Source organism: Betta splendens, chromosome 22, assembly GCF_900634795.4.
Source record: "Betta splendens chromosome 22, fBetSpl5.4, whole genome shotgun sequence".
NCBI lineage: Eukaryota > Metazoa > Chordata > Actinopteri > Anabantiformes > Osphronemidae > Betta > Betta splendens.
The window spans coordinates 1,298,589-1,321,798 of record NC_040900.2 but is presented as its reverse complement, the minus strand read 5'-3'; the positions used below and the strand labels follow the sequence as shown (position 1 = coordinate 1,321,798).

The following is a 23,210-nucleotide window of genomic DNA, read 5'->3' as shown; positions in this document are numbered from 1 at the left end:
CGGAGGCTGGAACCGGCCCGTCCAGCCCCCCCCCCCCCCCCCCCCGGACCCCGGCCTCCAGCCGAACCGCTCACCTGTTTGTACAGTTAGTCTGAGCGTGAAGCAGCGGCTCGAACCCTCGAACCCTCGAACCTGAGCAAACACAGGGCCACTGCAGCAGCAGCAGGCGGAGCCTCTGGGAGCGTCCTGGACAAACAGCACATCCTGCTCCTGAGGCTCGGTCACAGAGCAGGAGCAGGTGCGACTCCTCCATCAGTTCATCGTTCACCGGCGCCGGAGACAGAACTAAACGCAGCGTCTGCTTTGTGTCCACGCGTCGCTTCCGGTGAGTGCGTTTCCCAGCGTTTGCTCGGTGTCTGACGCCGCTTTGACCTCCGTCTGTAACGCGTGACAGGTGTTCGTGGGACTGATGATTGATGGCGTCTGAGTGCTCGCGTTACACGTCCTTCCACATAATCAGCGCTCTATGAACAATACACAGGAGTCAGCACCTCGCCCACTCTCATAATGGCTTCCTGCGGTAACCATGGCGACTGCTCAGGTGGAGGCTCCTGCTCCCATGGACGCCTGATTCTCCTCCGCTCGCTCGTTTCAGGAGCGTTTACGTCTGATGAAGGAGCAATGATTGTGTTCGCCAGCAGCAGGGGACTGATTATGAAGACACAGGCAGCACTGACCCCAGATCAGTGTCCACACACTGTATTCAGCTCCATTCTGCTGCAGTGGCGTCAGTTCCCATGGTTCCTCTGAGTTTCACTTCCGGTGCCTGATGCTCAGGTTGTGATGTGGGGTCTGTACGTTGATGACGCTTCCTTCCTTCCTTCCTTCTGGGTTCCTCCTCCCTCCTCCTCCCAGCCTTTCCTGCTCCTCACCTCCTCGCTCTCCCTCTGCTTCTCTCCCCCCAGTGAACAGCTTCGGCGACGACGACGGCGGCGGCAGCAGCTCCTCCGACAGCGAAGCCGAGATCCTGAAGCAGTTTGAAATCTCCGTCTCGCGCTCGCAGAGCTTCCGCGCGGCGGCCGGCGCCAGCGGAGGCGAACACCAGCTCCACCACACGCAGCTGGCGCTGAGCCGGCGCCACAGGTTCACGCGCCTGTCGGACCAGGAGGAGGGCAGCACCGAGCCGTCGGACTGCGAAGGTCTGTGGTGGAACCACCGGCCTTAATGACAAACCGCACAGCACAGATCTGCTGTTAAATCTCTGCCTCACACATTGAGGGCTGCATTAATCATAAGTAGTTACAGTAAACCAGTGACCCAGTTCAGCCGCTGCGTTCCCAGTTGCTCGGTGCTTCTCACCAGCTCCAGAGTGACACGGTGACATAAGCCTGGATGCTGGTGAGTCAGCGCAGCCCATCGCCACAGTAACGGCCTAATGATGACACAGTGGAGATAATTGCTATTGATTGTTCTGCAGAACAGGCTGTTCTGGAAGCGTGTGCGTCTCAGGAGAAGCCGGCGTTTCCACTGGTGTCGCACAAACATGTTCATGTAGTGACTGGTGCTGGGCCACACCTTACTGGGACCAGTCCAGATTTGTCTCAGACCTGTTTGAACCCAGAGGCTCCTCTGCTGACTCCCCCTGTGTCCTTCCTCCTGCAGACATGGAGGCTCAGAACCCGCCGGGTCTCCAGAACCCGCCGGGTCTCCAGAACACGCCGGGTCTCCAGAACCCGCCGGGTCTCCAGAACCCGCCGGGTCTCCAGAACCCGCCGGGTCTCCAGGACCCGCTCTCCGCCGCCGCTGCAGAGAGCGAGCGTGGGTCCGTCTGCTCGCTGGACGAAGCCGCCGCCGCCGCCGCGGAGGCGGCCGGCGCCAGAGACAGCCCCACGCCCAGCATGAACCGACAGGCAGCAGACGGCAGCGAGGACACGGAGAAGGCCAAGGATGACGGCACCGACAGCTCGACCGCCTGGAGCCCCGAGGTACGACCGCTGCTCAGTGACATCACTGACGGAGCTGCAGCAGAACCCAACGGGTCGTCAGCTGAGAGCTTCTTACTGCTGCTGTTCCTCAAACGCGCAGCGCCCTCAGGTTTCCTATAAATAAGACATGTGTTGGGTAACAAACAGCATCTCATGAATAATAATCAGCGCGTGTAAACAAAGTATTTGTGTGAACGCAGAGTTCTGCTTCAGTGAACGTTGGTGTTTGTGTGTCGTGTCCTGGAGCCACCGAGCAAAGCAGCAACGCAGACGCCAAGTCACACTTAGAAACAGGAGCAGTCTGTGCAGCAAACACCTCCTACACACACGCACACATGCATGCATGGACACACACACACACACACACACACACACACACACACACACACACACACACACACACACACACACACACACACACACACACACACACACAGATGAGGTTGCATGAGTTCAGTGGAGCTGAAAGCCGACGCATCCATGTTGTAGCACTTTATTTAAACCACACTCCTGCTTCTAATAATACGACGCGTGTGGTACATCAGGGCACCGTGTGAAATCTGGTGCAGCCGGGTAAAATGCTTCAATTGACATTAACGGGTTTATTGGTCGTAGGTTAGAAATTAAACAGCGGCAACTCAGTTCTGACGCTCCTTTAAAACACAGCGGCGATTAAATGCAGAAATACTGAAACGACAATGTAGCGTCGTCTGACGGAACTTTGCACTTTGAATATGTTAAATAAGTTCAAATTAAAAGAGGAAAAACAAAATGACAGCGTGGGAAAAATAAATTATTTAAAACAGGAACCAGGAAACAAAGCGATGTTATGTCTTATTCCCAAAATATGGAACGTTCTGTATTTGACAAACTCAAACAAGATTTAATATTTACTCATGAACGTGAATAAACTGAGTTTGATCTGGTAAAAATTCAGCTTCAACCCTCAACGTGTTCCTGTCTGTGCGCGTTCCATCTTAAGCTGAAAACACCACAAATTCATGACCTGCTGAGCAAAAAGATGCAGCAAGTGATCAACACACACACACACGCACGCACACACACACACACACACACACACACACACACACACACACACACACTTCCCACGCAGCCTCTCCCTCTCTCTCTCTCTCTTCCTCTCTCCCTCTCTCTCTCGCCCTCACTCTCTCTCTCTCTCTCTCTTCCTCTCTCCCTCTCTCTCTCCCTCCCTCTCTCTCTCCTCCCTCTCTCTCTCGCCCTCACTCTCTCTCTCTCTCTCTTCCCTCTCCTCTCTCTCTCTCCCTCTCTCTCTCTCTCTCTCTCTCTCCCTCTCTCTCTTTCCCCTCTCTCCCTCTCTCTCTCTCTCTCTCTCTCTCTCTCTCTCTCTCCCTCCCTCTCTCTCTCTCGTCCGCTTCTCTCTCTCCCTCCCTCTCTCTCTCTTCTCCTCTGCTCGTTGCTCCCTCCTTCTCTCTTCTCTCGTGTCTCTCCTCTCTCTCGTCTCTCTGCTCTGTCCTCTCTCCCTCTTCGATTGCGTTCTCCCTCCCCTGCTCTCTCCCTCTCTCTCTTCGCCTCTCTCCCCCTCTCCTCTCTCTCCCTCTCTCCCTCTCTCTCTCTCTCTCTCCCTCCCTCTCTCTCTCTCATCGTCTCTCATGCATCTCGTCGCTATCCCGTCTCTCTCCCTCTCCTACGATCGTCTCGTCCCTCTGCTCGCTGTCTCTCATTCATGCTGCTGGGCTCTCCGTCTCTCCTCTTCTCTCACCTCTTCGTGTCTTTATTCTCCCTCTGATGAGACGAGCTGCAGTTGGATGTTAAAACCCGAGTGAGTCACTGCAGCAGCTTCAGGGGAGTCGGCGTGAATGTTTTGTAACGATAAAGCTTCCCACTGAGCTTATGATTGATTTATGGCATTTTAAATGGCCACACCCACACACGCTCAGTAGCACACGCCTCCATCTTATCTCTGACTTCACAGTAAACATCTAAAAGCCTGAGCGGGCGATGGTTTACTTCTGCTGAGTGGGCAACAAACGAACACATCATAATAAAATGTGCACCTACGGCTCTTTGACCTCTGAACACCTGAGCTTTGGGCAGAAGAGGTTGGAATATATGAGATAAATGGAGATGTAATGAATCCATGTTGTCAGTTTCCTGCCACACGCTGAGCCTGTTACTTCTGTTGATCAACACAGCAGGACTTTAACAAGCTGTTAGTCATGAACCACAGATGCCGTTTCTCCAAAACATGATCATTAATGGTTTCTCAGCAGTTTGTTCACTCCCTCCCTGTTTCCCTCAGGTCCGAGAGCGATGCGGAGGCTCGGTTCAGCTCGCGCGCACTGACTGCACCTGGTGTCAGAGCTGAGTGCTGGCTGTGGAGCGTCAGCAGCAGGTGGTCGCTTACACCGTGTAGATGAAACGTACAGTCACGCCAGAGACGAGCTGCTGGAATCATCGGTGAACGTTGATCTGTGTCGTCCTTCCTGCAGCTGCCGCTTCCCTGAGAGAGAGACCGAACCATTTAACAACGTCGAAAGTTGCTTACTTCAAGAGGAAATATGCGGAGGAGGAGGATCTACATGGAGGCCTCCGTGGATATTTTCAAAAAGTACGAATGTGTCCTATTTCCTTTTTGTTTACATTCAGGGCCAGTTCCGATGCTTTAAAGCTGCGTTAGTGAGACTCTGAAGTAAACGTTTTGTGTTTCCAAACCTGCAGCACCTGATCCTGCAGGAGGACCGGAGCTGCATCCTGAAGCTGTCCCTGGAGAAGCTCAGGTTCCTGGAGGACCCCGAGGCGTACCTGCGGCGCTCTGTCCTCATCAACAACCTGCTGAGGAAGATTCACCATGAGGAGGAGGAGCTGGAGGCCGAGGAAGAGGATGAAGTAGAGGAGGAGGAGGAGGAGGAGGACAGTGTGGAGGGGGGGCAGCGCCGGTTGATGTACCCGGACAGGAAGCGGGTGAAGGTGCTGGTGACGGACTGCTGTTCTCCGGCGTTGGGCCTGAAGGAGCTGCAGCACTGCCGCCTGGTGCCCTGCTTCCCCGCGGCCGGGTGTCTGTACAGCCTGGGGACCTGCCAGGGATTCGCTCCCGGCCACCAGGTGCTGCTGTACGAGCTGGACGACAACGGCTGAGCCCGCTCCTCTCTGCCCTTCGCGCTGGGAGATGCAAACCACCGTGTGGAACCTGCTGCTGCTTCGCTCCAGTTGACCAGTGAAAACCCGAGGGGGACTCGCAGGCTCCGTTGGGCCTCCTCTCGGATGGATTTAAAAAGCTGAGAATCCCTGATTCTTCTCTCAGGATCGACAGGGTCTCTGATGTCATAGCGCTGCGGCGTCACTGCCAACCTTGTATTTGTGCAAATGTGAGAACCGAGCAGACGGAAATGTTTTTCTTGCTGTTGCTGTGTTATTGATTTTTAATTGTTACCGTTGCTCATGTGAACCGTGAGCGCATTCAGGGATTTACACTGCAGGCTACTTTTGATGCACCTTGGCTTGACAAATGTATGTGAACATGCTTCTGTTCTGTTTTTAGGCTATTGTGAGATTTATGATGAACCCTGTAACATTCCCTGTCATCTGGTGCATCTCTCTGTGTGAACACTGTTCCTTTCTGTAATTGACGTGTTGTGATCATGACCATGATCCTAGTTTCGCAGCGTCCTGGTGCCCTCTGCTGGCAACAAACTGCATCTTCACCTTGACGTTTAAACTCCTTTATTTAGCGTTTCAACATGTGAGTAATCAGCGGTGGAAAATAACAAGGTCTAGTTTAAGTACAGCTTTGATGTAGATGTATTTCCATTCGAGCCAATGCTTTTTCTCAATGCCAATTATTATTTTGTAAATGACTTAATTCTAAGTTCTAAAGCTAATCATGAGCGTTGTATTGCATATTTCCTACTACCTGATCTGATTAAACTGATACAGGGTATTGCGGTGGCTTTCAGTGCAAACTTACCAATATTTCACAAAACCTGAGATGTTTTTTTATTTAATTGCCTCCGTAGTTTTGATAAAATTGTGAGAAGATATTTTGTTAATGTGGCACAACGCTGGTTTATAAAGCTAAACTGTTGTATGACGATGGCAATTATGAGTCATTCGTGTCTTTTTCTGTGTTTTGATTATTCAGTCTCTGTGCGAAAGTTTGGAAAATGTACATCTTGTTATCCATCCCTACAAAACAAAGTAAAGTAAAGGCAACAACTAAAGAGAAACCTAATATTTTAAAACAAGAATTTATATTTTGTTGAAAATGCAAATTCTAGTCAGTATTTAAAATAAATACTATTTTGAAACATGGTCATTTAATTCTTTTTCAAGCAGTTGATTAGCAAATAAAATATGTATAAAGAACAAACGTTTTTGCCTCATTATTTATTTGAGTGATTTATATATATATTAGTATAAGTAAAAGCGTGTAAGTTGCGCATCATAAAAAATCCGAGCACACGCGTTACGTCATGACGTCTGGAGAGGTTTACTGTACGTGCGCGCTTGTTTCTTGCCCAAAGACTTCGCTCCACGAGCAATCACTTACGGGAGCGCGCACTGCTTGTAAGTGATGAATATTCTGATCCCAGTGGGTTAAAACTGATGTAGTTCAAACTGATTCAACGCTTTATTGGCACTGCACCGAAAAGACACGTCCCAAACAAATAAGTAATCATTTTAATCCAAAACGGGGAGGCATTGATAAACACTGGAAATTTTCCGACAGCACCGGAAGGCACCAAGGAAAGCGCGCTCCCGTGACCCCCCTCAGCAGAGCTGTCATTTTAAGACATAGCGGGACACCGAGAGCGTCGGGACCGCGTCGAACGGCCGCGGTGCAGTCCGGTTCCTCCGTTACGGTGTAACTAAAAACGGTTTCTTATTTAAAATACTGCAACTCGCCGCGATAAGTTGTTTTACTTCAACAGCTGGTCGGGGTTCACTTGTGCCATGGTGCACGGGCTAGCTAGCTCTCGTTAGCCGGCAGCTAGCGTCCAGAGAGGGGAGTCCGGAACCCGGCTGAAACATGGAGAAGCACAACCGTTTAATGGAGCTGTTCCACCGCCTCCAGGACCCGCACCTCGTCTCCCGCTTTCAGCAAGTGTGTGGGGTTCGCGGGACGTTCTCCAGAACCTCCAGCAACGGCAGCGGCGAGGAAGCCGACCGGACTCACTCGCACAACAACGGGGCATGCCGTCATCACATCAGCGGGGAACGCGAGGCGGAGAAGGAGCGGAGGGACGGAGAGAAGGCGCGTGCGCTTCGGCGCAGAACCACCAGGAAGTACTCCGCGGAGGAGGGGACACACGCTCCCCACAACGGGGCCGTGCTTCCCACAGCCTCCGCCGGGGGAGAGGCGCTGGGCGCAGGGAGCAGCGGTCGCAGGTTCGCCGGGTCTTCAGCCGAGGGCGAGGACGTTTCAGGGGGAACCGAGCCGGAGGAGGGCGGTGAAGCCGCGGCGTCCCCGCGGAGCAGCACGCTGAAGCCCCTGCGCAAGAACTCCCTAACCGGCGACGACGGCCAGGAGTTTCTGATCGAGAACCGGTTCCTCTACTACCTGTTCACGTTCGGAACCGAGCTGGGCAACGAGTTCTTCTACATCACCTTCTTCCCCTCCATCATCTGGAACGTGGACGCCTTCGTGGGCAGGAGGCTGATCATGGTCTGGGTCTGGGTCATGTATCTGGGCCAGTGCACGAAGGATGTGCTCCGCTGGTCCCGACCCGCCTCACCGCCTGTGGTTAAAGTGGAGATGTTCTACAACTCTGAGTACAGCATGCCGTCCACACACGCCATGTCGGGCACCGCCATCCCCTTCGCCCTGTTCTTCATGACCTACGGCCGGTGGCAGGTAAAGTCAGAGCTGAGCAGATGCAGGTTCCTAATAATGTGACCAGTGTGTATGTCAACGGCCGACAGTGGAGAAGGGAAGTGTGCAGGAGTCACTTCCTCACTGTTTTTCACCAATGAAAGCCTAAAAGTTCCTGTTGCTGCACTTTCGTGCTCCTCTTGTCTTCGGGCCGGGATCTGCTGACATACCTCCGATCCCGTGTCATCGCCCTGAACCTGCCGGTCTCGTTCTTTTCGTCGGCCTCGTTGCTGCTGCTCCGACAGGCTGTCGGTGTGGAGCGTGTCCATCACTCACACCTGGTTTGCAGCTTAGGTTAAAGTCAAGTCACTAAATCCAGTTTGCCTTGAAGTCCTTTGAGCTGCAGCAGCACCAAACACAGCAGTTCACCCAGAACAAATGCACGTATTAGTTAAACTGCTTCATTATTACTCATTATGCTTGTAATTATTGAGATTCTGCACTCCGGTTCCATGGGAGCCAGTGCAGACGGAGCTCTGCTGCTCCATCATTAATCGTTAATGAGCAGTTGCTTCAGCTGACATTTAAAGCGCAGCTTCCTGAGCCGTGGATCACACTGGACCCGTCTCCAGACTCTCTTGATGACGACTCGGCCTGTTACAGTAGATCAAACCAGTGTCTCGCATCACTGGAATGACATTTGTGCAGGAATCCAGTTGTAACAACCCACTCCCTGTATTCACTCAGAGGGAACAGCTCTATTGTGTTTGGTCCGTGGAAGCCAGCGGAGCGACCGCGTCCAGTCGCGCTGGCTGCACAAGATAAAACCACCGTAGAGGAAGTTCTCGAACAACGAATGCTTGAGGGGAATGTGACCAGTTTGTCAGTGGAATGAAGGCAGATGAGGCATAAACATTCTAAACGCGCTGCTGACAGTAGGCAGGTGCTGCTCATGACCTCCACCGTTCCCACCTCCATCGTCCTGTTTCTGAAGCCTCCGGATCCCTGAGTCGTGTTGGTAAAATCAGACGTTGGAGTAATTTACACTCTTTGCCTGCTCTTTGCCGGAGCAGGCGATTACAGAGGCAGCCCTGACTTTGGAGTGAAGGACTGAGATAAGACAGATTTAGTGTCCTTATCTCTCTCCTCTTATTACTCTCACAACAGGTCTCTCTTTTCCTCTTGACTGCAGCCATTGAGTGTAACACATCCCAGAGCCTCTGCACGCGTCTGCCTCATCCTTTGGGCAAAGCGATCCCTCAGCTGCTGACCTGCTCGTGTAGAAAACCGGATACAACTCTGACCTTTGTCTGACTGCGGATGTAACACTTGCATTTTATTTTAGGCTCAATGTCTCCCTGAACTGTGATCTAGGTTTGATTGCAGGCCCTGATATGTGGTTGCCAGATGTCCTGTAGCAGTCCATTCTTCACTGCGCTGAAGCCCGGCTTTGTAACAAATAGCCGTGTTTGCATTTTCAGCAGGTCTGTGATGCAAAGACGTCGCTCTGTGGCTCCTGGCCGTCACGCTGGTGCTTTCCTCTCGAGGCTGAGGCTGAACATGACGTGTACTAGGCACACGCACACACTGGTTTATAGATTGTATAGATTGTGGTTAATAGTTACACTCATGGACGACGTGTGCTCACATCAGATCATTAGCTAATGGCTAATGGTCAACGTGGCCCCTAAACAACAGCAGAGTTGTATTGTGTTCAGCGTGTTTTCACAGAGCTCATGACTTTAGACACTATTTGATTAGAAAATACTGCTGCAAATCAGCTGTGGCCTTTAACAACCTTCCACTTGATTTTCTCCCGAAGGAGTTTGTTGCAAACCTTTACTGTTACTTACTCTGGAGGGGTAACTTGTCTGGACAAAGCAGGAATGTTCGCATTTGGATGGGCTTCCTCCCATCCCACCACGCTGCTCCAGCTTCAGTAACTGGAACCAAATGTCTCAGGGCCAGACCGGCGTAGGAAGAAAACAGGGCAGGAGACGGGACAAGCTCAGACTGAAGATCAGAATAATGTAGAAACGTGAAGAGGAACGAGACAAGATGGACTAAGAGATTTTAAGAAGCTGCTGAGAGATGGTTGACGCAGAAAGGACCTCCGAGTGGTGCAGAACCGAAAGCATCTCCAGCAACAGGCAGGAACATTAGCCGGCAGCACCGCCGCCTTGCCTGCTAACACAAATGGCTTTAGCCGTATAGCGTTTCCTTCAGCGCAGAGCTGAGCATTAGAAAAGTGATTCTGTGACTCTGGGGTCAAACGTCCTTCAACCCTCTCTGTCAACACTCGACACAATGTTGTGTTTGCTGTTTGTGGGTGGCTGCAGAGGGGGTGGAGTGGGCGAACGCTCACAGCTGAGACTTATTTACAGCTGAAGTGATGATATTGATGTTCCTGTTTGTTTGTCAGCGGTCAGGGAGCGCGTGGTGTCGCTGCTCTGAGTGGGTTGCAGGTGATTAGAGTTCGCGTCTCAGCTGATGCTCCGTTCGCGTATAAATAGACACTGATTTTTAACGGAGCCATGTTTGTTTCCTCCTCCTCAGCAGGAGCAGCCTCCCACCGCCTCCGCCTCGCCTCCGCCCGCCACCTCCTCCCCTCGAACGCCCATCTCAAAATGTGGGGACCTGGTCCTCTCTGTGGGGTACCACCCCGACACCGACAGGCTCCTGGTGTCTGTGATCGCGGCCCGCGACATCCCAGACAAGGCTCGCAGCGGCATGGACTCCTGGCAGGTGCACATGGTCCTGCTGCCGTCCAAGAAGCAGCGGCACAAGACGTCGGTGCAGAAGGGCTCGCTGCCGCACTTCAACGAGACCTTCCGCTTCTCGCGCCTGGAGCCGTCGGACCTGCAGGCGTCGGCCGTGCGCTTCCGGCTGTACGCGCTCGGAGGGAGGATGTCCCGCGAGCGGATGATGGGGGAGAAGGTGCTGCGCCTGGGAGGACTGGACCCGAACGGCGGCACCACGGAGACCACCCTGGTCCTGGAGCCGAGGAGCAACCTCAAGGTGAGTCCAGTCCGGAGCTGGTGGTGTGATGGTTGCCATGGAGACGGCGGCCACTCAGTCCTTATCGTGTGTCCGCAGAGCGTGGACTCCCAGCTGAGTCTGTCTGCTGTGTCTCAGAGCGACAGCGCCTCGTCCACGCAGTCTCTGACCCACGGCGGCGTCCCCGAGCTGCTGGTGGGTCTCACCTACAACGCCACCACGGGACGCATGTCTGTGGAGCTCATCAAGGGCAGCCACTTCAGGAACCTGGCCATCAACCGGCCCCCAGGTCTGCACACTGTCACACACCTCACGCCTGTGCTACTGCGCCTTGTGCCGCTGTGCTAACGCACCGCTGTGCTAACGCGCCGCTGTGCCAACGCGCCGCTGTGCCAACGCGCCGCTGTGCTAACGCGCCGTTGCGCTAACGCGTTACTGCGCTAACGCGTTACTGCGCTAACGCGCCTCCGTGCTAACGCGTTACTGCGCTAACGCGCCTCCGTGCTAACGCGCCTCCGTGCTAACGCACCTCTGTGCTAACGCGCCGCGGCGCTAACGCACCTCTGTGCTAACGCACCTCTGTGCTAACGCGCCGCTGTGCTAACGCACCTCTGTGCTAACGCGCCGCGGCGCTAACGCACCTCTGTGCTAACGCACCGCTGTGCTAACGCGCCGTTGCGCTAACGCGTTACTGCGCTAACGCGTTACTGCGCTAACGCGTTACTGCGCTAACGCGCCTCCGTGCTAACGCGTTACTGCGCTAACGCGCCTCCGTGCTAACGCGCCTCCGTGCTAACGCGCCGCTGCGCTAACGCGCCGCTGCGCTAACGCGCCGCTGTGCTAACGCGCCTCTGTCCCCTCAGACACCTACGGCCGCCTCACGCTGCTCAACTCCGTGGGCCAGGAGATCTCCCGCTGCAAGACGTCGGTGCGCCGCGGCCAGCCCAACCCCGTCTACAAGGAGACCTTCGTCTTCCAGGTGGCGCTGTTCCAGCTGTCGGACGTCACGCTGCTGATCTCCATTTACAACCGGCGCAGCATGAAGCGCAAGGAGATGGTGGGCTGGGTGGCGCTGGGCCAGAACAGCAGCGGCGAGGAGGAGCAGCTCCACTGGCAGGACATGAAGGAGAGCCGCGGGCAGCAGGTGTGCCGCTGGCACGTCCTGCTGGAGGCGTAGCGCCGCCTCCCGGACCCTTCGCTTGCTTTTAAGCTTTAGTTGCTAGTTATAGGAGCGGATGAGGATCAGCACCGGTCCAAACCCATCACCCATCTGGGCCAAAAGCCAGCCCTGCTTCAGCTCCTGGAGGCTGATGGCTGAGAACGTGTCCGGCACTCAGACCCGGTTCTGATCCACTGTAACGACCCCTGTCCCGTCCACAGTAACAGCACCGGCCTCATCACAGGCAGAAAGCACAAAGATGATGCTGCTGGTGGTGGTGTCACCCTCCACCCAGTGCAGCTGCTTCGACTGGCAGCAGGAAACCAGCAGCTGGAGGCTCTTCCCCCCCCCCCCCCATCCCCCACCCCCCAATGAGCTTGTTTGGCCTGGGCTCGTTTCAGCGGCCATCAGTGCTGAAAGCAGCTTTAAGTATCTCATTGAAGCTGCTAACAACAGGCAGTGAATTACCCCGAAGCCGTCGTGTGTTTTCTCCCCTCTCCGTGTGCTGATAGTTACGGCTTCGTAGAGCGTGATGACGCGGCGCTGCTGCTGAGGCTCATCCTCCTCCCGTCGGAGGGCGTCACACAGCGGCGCTTCAGGCGGAGGGGATTAAACGTGTGCAGCTCCGGTTCTGTTCTCCTTAACTGCAGTGAGGGCGTTGAGCAGCTAGAGGAGGCTTCACTTCACTGCTGCATGACCTTATACTGGACAGTTGTTGGGTTTGTGTACAGTACAACAGGCCTCTGTTTAGCACAGACCAAACAAATACAAGGTTCAGTTCAGACGAGGTGTGGAGCAGTACAGAGGTTGCATCTTTAATTTCCAACTAGTATTAAAAAATAAACAACAAGAGCATGCAGACAGTCACCAGCATGAGTCCATGTTCATGGAGCTTTGCATAAGGTTACAGGCCAACATGCAAATATCCTCATGAGGTCACGACCCAGGCTCGGTTGGAGGACGTTATTGATTGGATTTAGTTTGAAAATGTCAGAAAATGAAAATGAGAAGCCTCGTGTTTAGGGTTCATCCCCTGAGAACCACGAAGAAGCAAATATAACTATAACCAGCCAGTTGTAAGTCTGACGTGATCCCAGATGTTGTCCTCCCCTGTGTGGTCTTGTTTTTTCCTGTCGCACATGTTGAGCCGGCTCCGTCCTGCCCACACAAACAGAACCCCAAAGACTCGCTGAGAGCAAGATAAATGGAGCCAACTGGGTCACACCATCCACAACCTTCAAAACGTCCACTGAACGCTTTCCCTGGATAAAAGTTGGTCCGTGGCTTTATCTGCACTGCTTCGGCAGATAAAGGGTGATTATGTGGAACAAAGGTTTTGTGTGCCTCAAACACGCGTCGCACTCATGCTGGTTCCCTCTTTCTGTCTCTTCAGCCACTTTGACTGAGGACAGAGCCTTCAGTCTGTGCTTTACCCGCGGAGGTTCGTCCCTGCAGGCTGGAGGTCTGGGCTTGTTCTGTGTCTGGGTGTGAGAGGAAATCACACAGGAGCTGCAATGAGCCGAACAAAAGGCTTTACGCAAGTGTGCACACGTCAGCAGCTCAGCCGTGTTCGCTGCTGCTCCGCTTCTCACGTGGAACAGTTATTAGAGCTCGTTAGACGGGCGGCATCGTGCTTCTGCATCACGTCAAGCATGGTCTGTTCTCTAGTGGCGGCTGCTTTCGTCATGTGTTTATTTACCTCCTGTGCTACATGCTCTCATCCTGCAGAGACAAAGTCCAGTCCCCGCTGAGCTTGGCCTCACATGTAGCCTCATGGCTCCGCTTCAGATTTTGAGGCTCGTGACAGACCCGTGACTCACTCAAGCTTCATTTCAGCTTGATTAGAACACGGTCCCAGTCACGAGTTTGACTTTGGACACTGGAAGTTGTGGGAACCCAGACTTGCTCCCTCTGGCACAGGCTGTACAAGCACATCTGATAAGAAAACGGCCTATTGGCTGAAATATTTACGAGGCCCGTCAGCAGATAATCGTATCCCCTTCATGGCTGGTCATGTAACTGAGTGTCGGCTACAGCTCACAGCTGTTTTATCATGGCTGACGTCAAAGTTCTTGTTCTTTATTGTGTTTTCATGAATTATTTGGTGATGTTTGCGTCTTCTTTCACCTCCACAGTTCCCGTTCCCGCTGGGCTTCAGCCTGGCTCTCAGCTGGTGTCTGCTGGTCTGCGTCAGCAGGATCTACATGGGAATGCACTCGGTTCTGGTGAGTCTCCTCTCTCACGCATGTGTCGGCGCAGGTGGTGTCCGCGGCGCTGGGGATTCATCCGCCCGTTGGTGATACGTGATAGCGTAGCTGAGGGAAACCGGATCCGAGCGGCAGCCACTGAGCCGTCAGGCTCTGGCTCCACATCACCTGTGTCACTCTAGACGGACGGCAAAAAACTGTGGCACGAAAAGAGGAGAAACGGGAAACAGCGCTTTCTTTAAAAGAATGGTTGCCTTCACAGCTCCAATGGCATCGTTTGCCTGCAGCTGCAAACAGCAGGCAGGCCGTGAACAGATGGTGGTGCGTTTAGAGCCCAGGATTTCCCTCAACTTGGTAGAAAACGAGGCCTGAAACTAGAGCAAACGCAGCTTGAAGATGGGTCTATTAGATGGTTGTTCTGCCTCCAGTGGTGAGGAGACCTCGTACCCAGGTTTCTGCAGCCGTGCTCCACCCTGCATCCGTCCCCTCTCGAAGCAGATGAAGGTTTTTAGCCATAGCCAGATCACTGTGCCCACAGCGAGCTGTGGCCGGTGAGTACGTATGAAAACCATAATCTGACTCCACTGCCTCGGTGCCTACACTTCTGTTGTAGTCTTTGTGCTGGGAGACGAGTGCATAAAATAGAAAAAGGAAACCATCAGCGTGAGTCCTGGGTAAAAGCATTTTTTAGGCTTAGTGTCAGTTCATGGGTCGTCCGTTGTCTCTCGGGACGTGTCGGTGGCAGACGGTTGGCTGTGGAACGGCAGACGTTCCCACACGCTGGCCGTGGGCCCAGACAAACGGTTTCTGGTCGTCCACTGGTGGACGTCTGTTTTCTCATTCTTCATCAGGTCTGACAGAAACCATGCAGGGTGTTGACTAGGAAAACGTATTAGAATGATTTACTTAAACCCGTTTCCTTTGTTGTGAATCTAATTAAGCTTTAAGTCCTTCTGGTCTCCTGGCGTCCGACATTTACCGTCTACAGGACCAGACGTTGAAATCCGCTCCTCAGCGAGCGACGCCCCAGAGGGTCATTACCGAGGGCGAGTCCTCCTAAGCTCCACAAACATCCTTCCAACCGTAATGATTATTTTACTCTGCACTGATCAGCCCAGTGGACCAACATGTGCCTCCAGGCCTTCGTGTCTGAGCGTCAGGGCTCGAGCTGTTCTAACTTGCAATGGCTGGCGCTGCAGCAGGGTTCATTTGTCCTGGAACACGGGCAGGCGTGTTTTCATTCTGATGAATCGGAGGCGTTGAGGCCTTCAGGGCTGGGCCACGCGGCTGCACCACCTGTTTTTGTGCTCAGAGCCTCTTGTGTGTCAGACTTCGACGCACCTGTTGGTGAGAGACCACTCTGATTGGCTGAGCCTCACAAACGTCTGCGTGAGAGGAGAAACGGACCCAGGACCAGCTCCAACTGAAGCACTTCCAGCTCAGCTTGGTTTGAGGCCTGGAGGCTCCACTGGTTCAGACAGGCTTTAGTGCCCTGTTCTGCTCTGCTCTGCCACGTCCCTGATGTGTTCTGGAAATCCTCAGCAGCAGGGAAACAAGTTCCTCCTCCTCTGATCTGCAGGAAGACGTCACACTCAAACAGCTTTTCTTCTGCTGACGTTGCACATCTCGCTGCTAAACAAGCACTTTCACTAGGTATCTTTGAAGGTTGAGCTCTAAATGGAAATGCCCAGTAAATGTAAAGTTCATGCACATCTTTACTAAGACTGTGGCTGCTCTGGTCAAGAACTAAAGCCCAGATGGAACTTCGTGCCTTCGGCATCAGTAAGGTCACCCCGGGTCAGACTGACCTGGATGCTTTCAGCTCGTTGTCGGAGCTGGACACGCGGCCGATAAGTTTACAGCGGCAGCAGGAATGTGATAAAGGAGCGTGTCCTTCAGGTTTCCTGCCCGTTATCTGGCTGCACCTTGAAATGGCCCAACAGTAAAATCTGCCCTCGCTGGCAGTGAGATTACAGCAGCCCAGCGTGACATCACCTCTGCTCACAGTGAGCTCAAGTGTTGTGTAGTTGTGTGTTCAGTGGTGACACAACAGACCAAGACAAAACATACAATAAGCAACAACAAGAAGCGTCTTGGCCTCACGATGCTACGTTTACAATGCGCCTCATTATTGTGCAGAGTTTCCCTGAAATAGAGTTTTTGTTCCATGTTGCAGTTTCAGTTTTTTTGTCTTTTTTTTTTTTTGCTGGAGCCTGTAAATCCACAGCTGTGATGACCTTTTTGTGCATGATGTGTTGAGCTGACTGGTTTCCTGTTCACAAGGACCAACAACAAGCTGCAGAGCCCATCTCTTATGAAGGAATGAGGTGCTTTAATGCTTTGTTTTTAATGCTTTCTCCCATCCTCCAGGACGTCATCGCCGGCGTACTCTACAGCAGCCTGATCCTCCTCTTCTTCCTGCCGGCGCTGGATCTGATCGACGGCTTCAACCTGACCTGCCCCTACGCTCCGCTGGTCATCATCTCCCTCCACCTGGGCCTGGGCCTCTTCTCCTTCACCCTGGACACCTGGAGCACCTCTCGCGGTGACACGGCTCAGATCCTGGGCACCGGCGCCGGCATAGCGCTGGCCTCCCACGTCAACCACTACCTGGGTGTGATGCCGGACCAAACAGCAGAGCAGCTTCCCCTGATCTCGCCCGGCCTCAGCTGGGGTCTGGTGGGCATGGTGCTGCTGCGGGTGGTCCTGGGCGTCCTGGTCCTGGTGGCCACCCGGGCCGTCATGAAGGCCCTCACCATACCGCTGGTGTGCTGGGTGTCCGGGGTGCCCGGCGGCGACGTGAGGAAGGCCAGGCAGCACATGGAGGTGGAGCTGCCCTACCGCTACATCGTGTACGGGTCGGTGGGCTTCAACGTGCTCTTCCTGGTGCCGCTGCTTTTCCGCCAGATGCAGCTGTCCTGATTTTAGCAGCAGATTGGGGACCAGAGGTGAAGTAACATTGAGAACTGATTGAACCGTTTGACTTCGACTGGTATGGCTTCTACGTGTGGATTTATCTAGTCAGACCTCAGGAGACACGTCCACTCCTCAACCGGCTCTTCCTCCTCCTGCAAGACTGAAACTGCCACTGACTGCTACTTACAGACCCGCGTTTATTACTTACTCTTCATTATTAAGAGTTTGGACAAAGAAGCCAACAGGTAGGAAGCCTGAGGGCACTAAACGCTACCATCTTTACCAAACGTAGGACATCAGTCTCCTTAAAACCCTGACGGCCATTGATTAAATCCAGAAATGTCAAATAGTGAGAATGAAAATAACCAATCCTCCCCCTGTAACATAATGAAAGGCTTCAAACTTTGTTGCTTCTTTGTCTTCCTGCTTTTAATAATAACATTTATCAGCTCTGAAAGCAATAAGGTCCCTGTGACTCTAAATCCCTTCTTCCTGTGGGGTTCATTCTGGTGCAGGAAGGTTCTGTGTCCTGTGGAGTGGACATCTGTCAAAGTTTAACTTGAACTGAAACCACACGTGCAGTATTTTACTAAGGGCTCCTCCCACTCTGTGTTTGACGTCTGCTCTCTGAGTTGTTTTGACTTTTCAGTGAGCTGATGGGGGAAAAGCAGCCACAGGCGCATTCTGTTGGGTCCAGATGGAAGGAAGCGTGGTCGTACAGGGAAGCCTTTTTTTTTTTTTAACACTTCCAGTTTGACGACATGGAGATGCTCTCGATGGCCCTCTTGCACTTCCTGCACTTCATTTGCTCGTGTCGGCACCGAGGAGGCGGCAGAGATAACGCTGCTCTTAGGAGGAAAGACATGAGACAAAGGGAGGTGAGGGTGATGACAGGAGGAGCAGAATGCAGCTCAGGCAGTTCCTTCGTTCTGGCTTTGTCTCTCAGGACTATGTTGGCTGGAAATACTTCAGAGGACACTTGCAGTTATCTGATTTAAAAAGGTCATGATTTCAGGAATAAAGTTAGAATATTTAATCCTCCTTCATCTCCTTTTCGTGGTCAGTGACTTTGGACCAAGCTGACGTTTCTTCTTGTGCCTTCTTTGTTTTCTACTCGTGTTCTGAGTGAGGGGCCAAGTTCTTGACTCAGACCTGTGGGATGTTTGATCCTGTTTAAACTGATGACTGTTTTAGATCTGAATGTTCTCAAGCATTTCTCTGTCCAGCTGTTTGAGACACTAATGGCTGAACACCTGGACGACTGCTTCGTCTGCTGCTGAAGTGCCTTGCTCGAGGGCGCCTTGTCTTGCCCCTTGTTGATGTTTCACCTGTGAAGAGAAGAAAGTCACAGAGTGTTTTCTTTTTCAGCATGAAGTGACTAATGGGCTCGTGATGATGTTGACGTTTTCAGCCTGGCCCTCGACACAACCACAGCATCGCTTCCTGAAGCGAAGCGGCGCCGCTGAGGCCCACAGAGTTCATGGCACATGTGTTGATTTCCGTATGCAAATGTTGTTGATGCAGGTTATGAAGAAGTGCAAGGCAGCACTTTAAGGACTGTGATCAATTACCATTAGGGCTGAAACTTACTCTGTTGGTTGATTTATTATTTAATGAATTTGTGTGATGAAATAGAGGCACGTCCTGTGAACAGAGGACTTCTGTTATTGTCCTCAGAAACTCCCAACAAATATCAGTGTTTCATATCTAGTTATCAACATGAATTCCCACCTGAGTTGGCCTCGTCAAATATCTTGTGAATTTTCTGGCACATTTTCTGTTTCGTTGTAGCTTTTTTGCTTTAGTGAATGGCTCCCATCATTTAGACATGTGTTAAATGTAGCTCTACAACTCTGGGATTTAAATTCACATTCCTGTATTTTACATAGCCTTTTATGATACAAATTTGATGGTCACAAAATCTAAATGAAAACAGTATTGTAGTCCTGTTTTACAAACTTAAAGATGATTTGATTTAATTAAATCAAAATCAAATGGTTCAGATACACATTAAGGATAAAGCAGGAGTCAAAGAACTGACCCTGGTAGATGAAGCCCTGGCTCGGGTCTTGGCTAAACAATGAGTTTCTCTTGGTTGGAGAAAAAAATGCCAATAGCAGTAAAATAATGATTTTGTATAAACTGACTTTGACCAAATATGTGGTTGATGTGTGTAGTTACAGCTAAAATCTGCTCCACAAATGCCTTCAGTGCCTTGATCGGTGTCCAGGGGGAGTTCTGTCTCTTCATGTCACAAATGTTTTTTATATTATCCTTCACCCGGTTTTATTGATTTGTTGGCTGCACAGTTTATTCTAATCAAACATTACTTCTGCAGAGATGGAAGTGGTACAACAGGAGAATCCAACACTGGTCCTCAAGAGCTTGTGTCTTTGCATGTTTCTCTATGATTCCTACTCAGGCTACTAGAAGCTGTAAGTGCAGGGCTACAGGGAAAACGAGCAGGACAGCAGCTCCTGAGGACCAGGGCTGTTTTATACCATTTCAGGTTTCAATAAAATATTTCACGTTATCTACATCAGTGATATTTTTGTGTTTTTATCTTTAAACTACTTTCAGTTGTTTGGTTCTTCTGTTTAGATCTGATTGTATTTTTGCATTTCTGATTCAGACTGAATTCAGAATGAATTTATTTCAATCTTAATCTTGTGTGAAATTAATTAAAATTAAAGCTAAGATTAAATAAAGTACTTTTTGCTCCTGCGTCATTTATGCTACATAAGACAAAAGCTTGTCGTCGTTTTAAGGGTGTGTGCATGCGTGTTGGTGGAACTAAGGCCTTAAATCCTGTGACCAAAGTGCAGCTGCAGCAAAATCAATGACAATAACTGACATCAAATAAATATTACTTCAAGGTTTGTGGAAGCACATATCATTTGAGCTGCATCTCTCTATAAACACACAACACGAGCTGCTTATAGTGACTGACCATAATTCAATAAGATTGAGGGATGATGTCATGTCTGCACAGTTAATGTTTCTCCCGCTGCTGAGCTTCACTTCATCCACACATGGTGATTTAGTGCTGTGTTTGTCACAGGACGGACAGTTTTCCACTCGTCTCGGCCAAAGTTGGAGCTAAGGAGACACATTCCAGCTGCCAGTCATTTCCCTGTGTCGCCTCTTCTTCATACAGCAGTGTAGCTGAATGAATAGAAGATGGCTGCTCTGCCTCTGACATCTGCAGCTGATGCTTATGTCAGAATTGAATGACATTCAAGAGCATTAACAGCCATGAACCCATCAGAGTCATGTCATGACAACCCAAAGCGAGATCTCTCTCCTCTAGAGGCATCTGCAAAGCCACAATGACAGACAGTAAAGTATGTTCCTGTTCCTCTAAACATGGCCACTTCACATCTGGCTTATCTGGAAGCTTTAAGCTTCACCCTGAGCTTCTGCTGCCGCCGCCTGCTGGGCGACGAATGACTCACACCTTGGCTCCAGGGTTCCGGATTTTCTACTGATGTTTGAACGTAACCACGGAGTCAGAGACCGACAGTGGACAAAACGAACCTACAACAAATTATCTGAAAAAATCTGAAAAAATAATCTAACATCTTTTAAAGCCTATAGACCTCAATTTTTACGTCTAGCAACAGCGGAACCATTTATTGAGGAACAGTTTCCATCAGGCTGTTTTCACTGTTACACAAAAAATCCGCCATGCGTTTTAGACCGAAAACAGTGTTTAAAATTCACTCAAGAGTCTCAGTTGAGACTTTTAGTTATTAATGTACACTCAGGTCATAATGTTGTCATAACGTGTTCTGCAGTTTTGTCTAAGATAGCGACGGTTTACGGTTGATTGCTCTTCGTTTGTCTCAACTATCAACTAGGTAGGTCAAAAAATATTAATTATATTATTACACTGCTAATAAATAAACAAAAAGAATTGGTGAAATAACTTATATGCAAACAATAAGGAACCACATTTAGAATGAATTTTAATTTTGTCTTTTTTGATAATATGCAACAATACATTTTGGATCCTATAGAAACTATTGTTATTATTATGCTACAAATTAATATACAGCTGTGAGCAGTCCGTCCCAACACCTGGTTTCCTGGCAACCCGGAAAACCACACAACGACAAACTAACTGCGTGTGAGTGGAACGAATGCTTCCCTGTTAACGTCTGGCCATTTGCTAAATTATATGCAACGTTGTGTTAAACATCGTAAGTGTTGCCCGCTCAAGTGCATTTTTAACGTAATGCCCTTAAACACGTAAAAGAGCTCTTTGTAATCTGTGACCTTTTCCCTCATGCTGTGTCCAGTCACAGTGAGCTGCCATGGAGGGTTTGGAGGTGATGCTTAAGGGTCTGTCCATTGCTCGGCGATCTCATCCTGAAGAGCCCACATACCTGTTGGATGTCGCCCTGCAGCCGACCGGACTGTTGGCCGTGTCCTGCTCTAACTTCAACATCCACCTTCACAACAAAGACACTCTGAACCTGATGGGCCAGTATAAAGGCCACAGTGGACCCCTCTGTGGGGTTATGTTCTCCCATAACTCCCCTGACCTCCTTTATTCTGGTTCTGCTGATGGGACAGTTCGAGGGTGGGATGTTCGACGACCTGAGACAGAGGCGGCACAGGTGTTTAAAAGTGAATCTTCACACAGCTACTGCAGCTTCGACCTGAGCTGCAGCGACATGCTTCTTTGTGCAGGCACTGAGCAGCTCAACGGGGAGGACAGCTTTCTGGTTTTCTGGGATGCCAGGAAACCAGGTGGGGGGCCTCTGGGGGTTTACTCTGAGTCACACAGCGATGACATCACACAGGTGCGCTTCCATCCCCGGGACAAAGACCGCCTGGCATCAGGTTCCACGGATGGACTTGTTAATGTATTCGACCTAAGCCGTGGAGCAGAGGAGGAAGCACTGCTGATCACCTGCAACAGCCACTCTTCTGCTGGGTCAGTGTGTTGGACTGGAGCAGAATACACCCAGCTGCTGTGTCTCAGCCTCGACGAGGGCCTTTACCTGTGGGATCTGGGACAGGTGGACACAGAAGAGCCTCTCACTGTGTTCAGCACCTCTAATTCCCGCAGCCTGACTCTCCTGCCTGATGGAGGAGGGGTGGATTACTTGGTTGGGGGCAAGTGGCTGGAAGAAGCCCAAAAGCTGCTGGTGGTCGGAGGGAACAACAGCGGGGCGCTGCACCTGATGGAGTGTGACAGCAGGGGGCTTCGTCTGCTGAGGAGCTTAGAGGGGGGCCATTCCTCCACAGTGCGCTGCTTTGCATGGGACTCGCTGGGTGAGGCTCTCATCACAGGGGGAGAAGACGCTCAGCTGCTGTTATGGAAACCAGGAGGGGAGGAGCTCACAACGGGTAAATGGGAGTCCATGAAGAGTGAATCAGCTTTAAGAGTCAAATCCAGGCCACATAAAAAATGTGGCTACCAGAGAATGAAGAATGCAAACATACAATAATGTGACTGCATCTCAATATACATGGAAAGACAAATATTACGGTTTAATGTATCTACAACCTGGACACTAATTTCCTGCAATAGATTCACTGGTGTCACACATAGTTCTAGTCTTGAATTAGAGACGTTGCCTAAAACATAACTGACCTTGTGATTTAAATATTGCAAAACAAAATTGAAAGTATTTTTGTCATTTTAAATACTTTTATTACTGGTGTGATTGGACTGATTCATGCACAAGTATTGTATAACTTCCTGGAGATAAAAAAAAGAAACAGTGAAGAACAGTTACCGAGTGGACAACCAGTGATACTCTGTATGTTATAAACAACTTTATTCTCTTTATTTGTCATATATAACTTTGACACAGTTGTGATTTCCCTGATTCAATTTTTCTTCCATCTATAATTTTGCAGTTCCCCCTATTTTTGTGTTTTATGGTGTGTTTTTCTGCTTGCATAAAATTACATGATGGTACAGCCACAACTTGGAGGGAGACATTCAATAAAACATATTGTAGTTTACACTGATACTACTAGCAGCACCACATAGTAGAATACTATTATAAATATATACAATGCTACAAAGTGCTCTAAAAATCCTACTCTGTAAATACTGTATTATTCACAAAAAAGTACTAAATTTCATAACCAATACATTACTGTGTTCATCGCTTTAATGATGCAGCTGGATTTAACTGTGCTCATTTAAACACATTACACGTGGTTTTTATGTTCATATGTTTTGAATCTTTTGG

At 50.7% G+C, this 23,210-nt stretch overlaps 3 protein-coding genes and 1 long non-coding RNA gene across 8 annotated transcripts in view; all 4 read left to right on the top strand.

Annotated features, from left to right (window-relative positions):
* Positions 1 to 12,498, top strand: part of syt16 (synaptotagmin XVI) — an 18,702-nt gene extending 6,204 nt beyond the window's left edge. For 2 of the 3 annotated variants that reach the window (XM_029140204.2, XM_029140202.2), the window contains exons 3-7: positions 906 to 1,139; positions 1,603 to 1,925; positions 10,273 to 10,734; positions 10,813 to 11,002; positions 11,577 to 12,498. In XM_029140204.2, coding sequence (XP_028996037.1) covers positions 906 to 1,139; positions 1,603 to 1,925; positions 10,273 to 10,734; positions 10,813 to 11,002; positions 11,577 to 11,890 — 1,523 coding nt within the window. In that variant the 3' untranslated portion in view covers positions 11,891 to 12,498. The remainder of the gene's footprint in view (positions 1 to 905; positions 1,140 to 1,602; positions 1,926 to 10,272; positions 10,735 to 10,812; positions 11,003 to 11,576) is intronic. The other variant, XM_029140203.2, reaches the window with a different exon arrangement.
* On the top strand, positions 3,680 to 6,273 carry LOC114849120 (uncharacterized). The gene is made up of 2 exons (XR_003784548.3): positions 3,680 to 4,515; positions 4,626 to 6,273. It is a non-coding gene; the product is annotated as an uncharacterized LOC114849120 (long non-coding RNA).
* Positions 6,629 to 19,706, top strand: sgpp1b (sphingosine-1-phosphate phosphatase 1b). The gene is made up of 3 exons (XM_029140205.3): positions 6,629 to 7,758; positions 14,008 to 14,097; positions 16,450 to 19,706. Exons 1-3 carry the CDS (start codon positions 6,934 to 6,936, stop codon positions 16,999 to 17,001), a joined length of 1,467 nt encoding a protein of 488 aa, XP_028996038.1. The 5' UTR covers positions 6,629 to 6,933; the 3' UTR covers positions 17,002 to 19,706.
* Positions 19,707 to 20,649: 943 nt separating this feature from the next.
* wdr89 (WD repeat domain 89) lies at positions 20,650 to 23,109 on the top strand. Of its 3 annotated transcripts, none has more exons than XM_029138339.3 (3): positions 20,650 to 20,855; positions 21,053 to 21,124; positions 21,297 to 23,109. In XM_029138339.3, the coding sequence occupies exon 3, from the start codon at positions 21,312 to 21,314 to the stop codon at positions 22,452 to 22,454; it is 1,143 nt and encodes a 380-aa protein (XP_028994172.1). In that variant the 5' UTR covers positions 20,650 to 20,855; positions 21,053 to 21,124; positions 21,297 to 21,311; the 3' UTR covers positions 22,455 to 23,109. The 3 variants fall into 3 exon arrangements, with proteins under 3 accessions (XP_028994172.1, XP_028994173.1, XP_028994171.1); XM_029138338.3 differs by having other exon boundaries at positions 20,651 to 20,855; positions 21,053 to 21,197; XM_029138340.3 differs by lacking the exon at positions 21,053 to 21,124.
* The last annotated feature ends 101 nt before the right edge of the window (positions 23,110 to 23,210 follow it).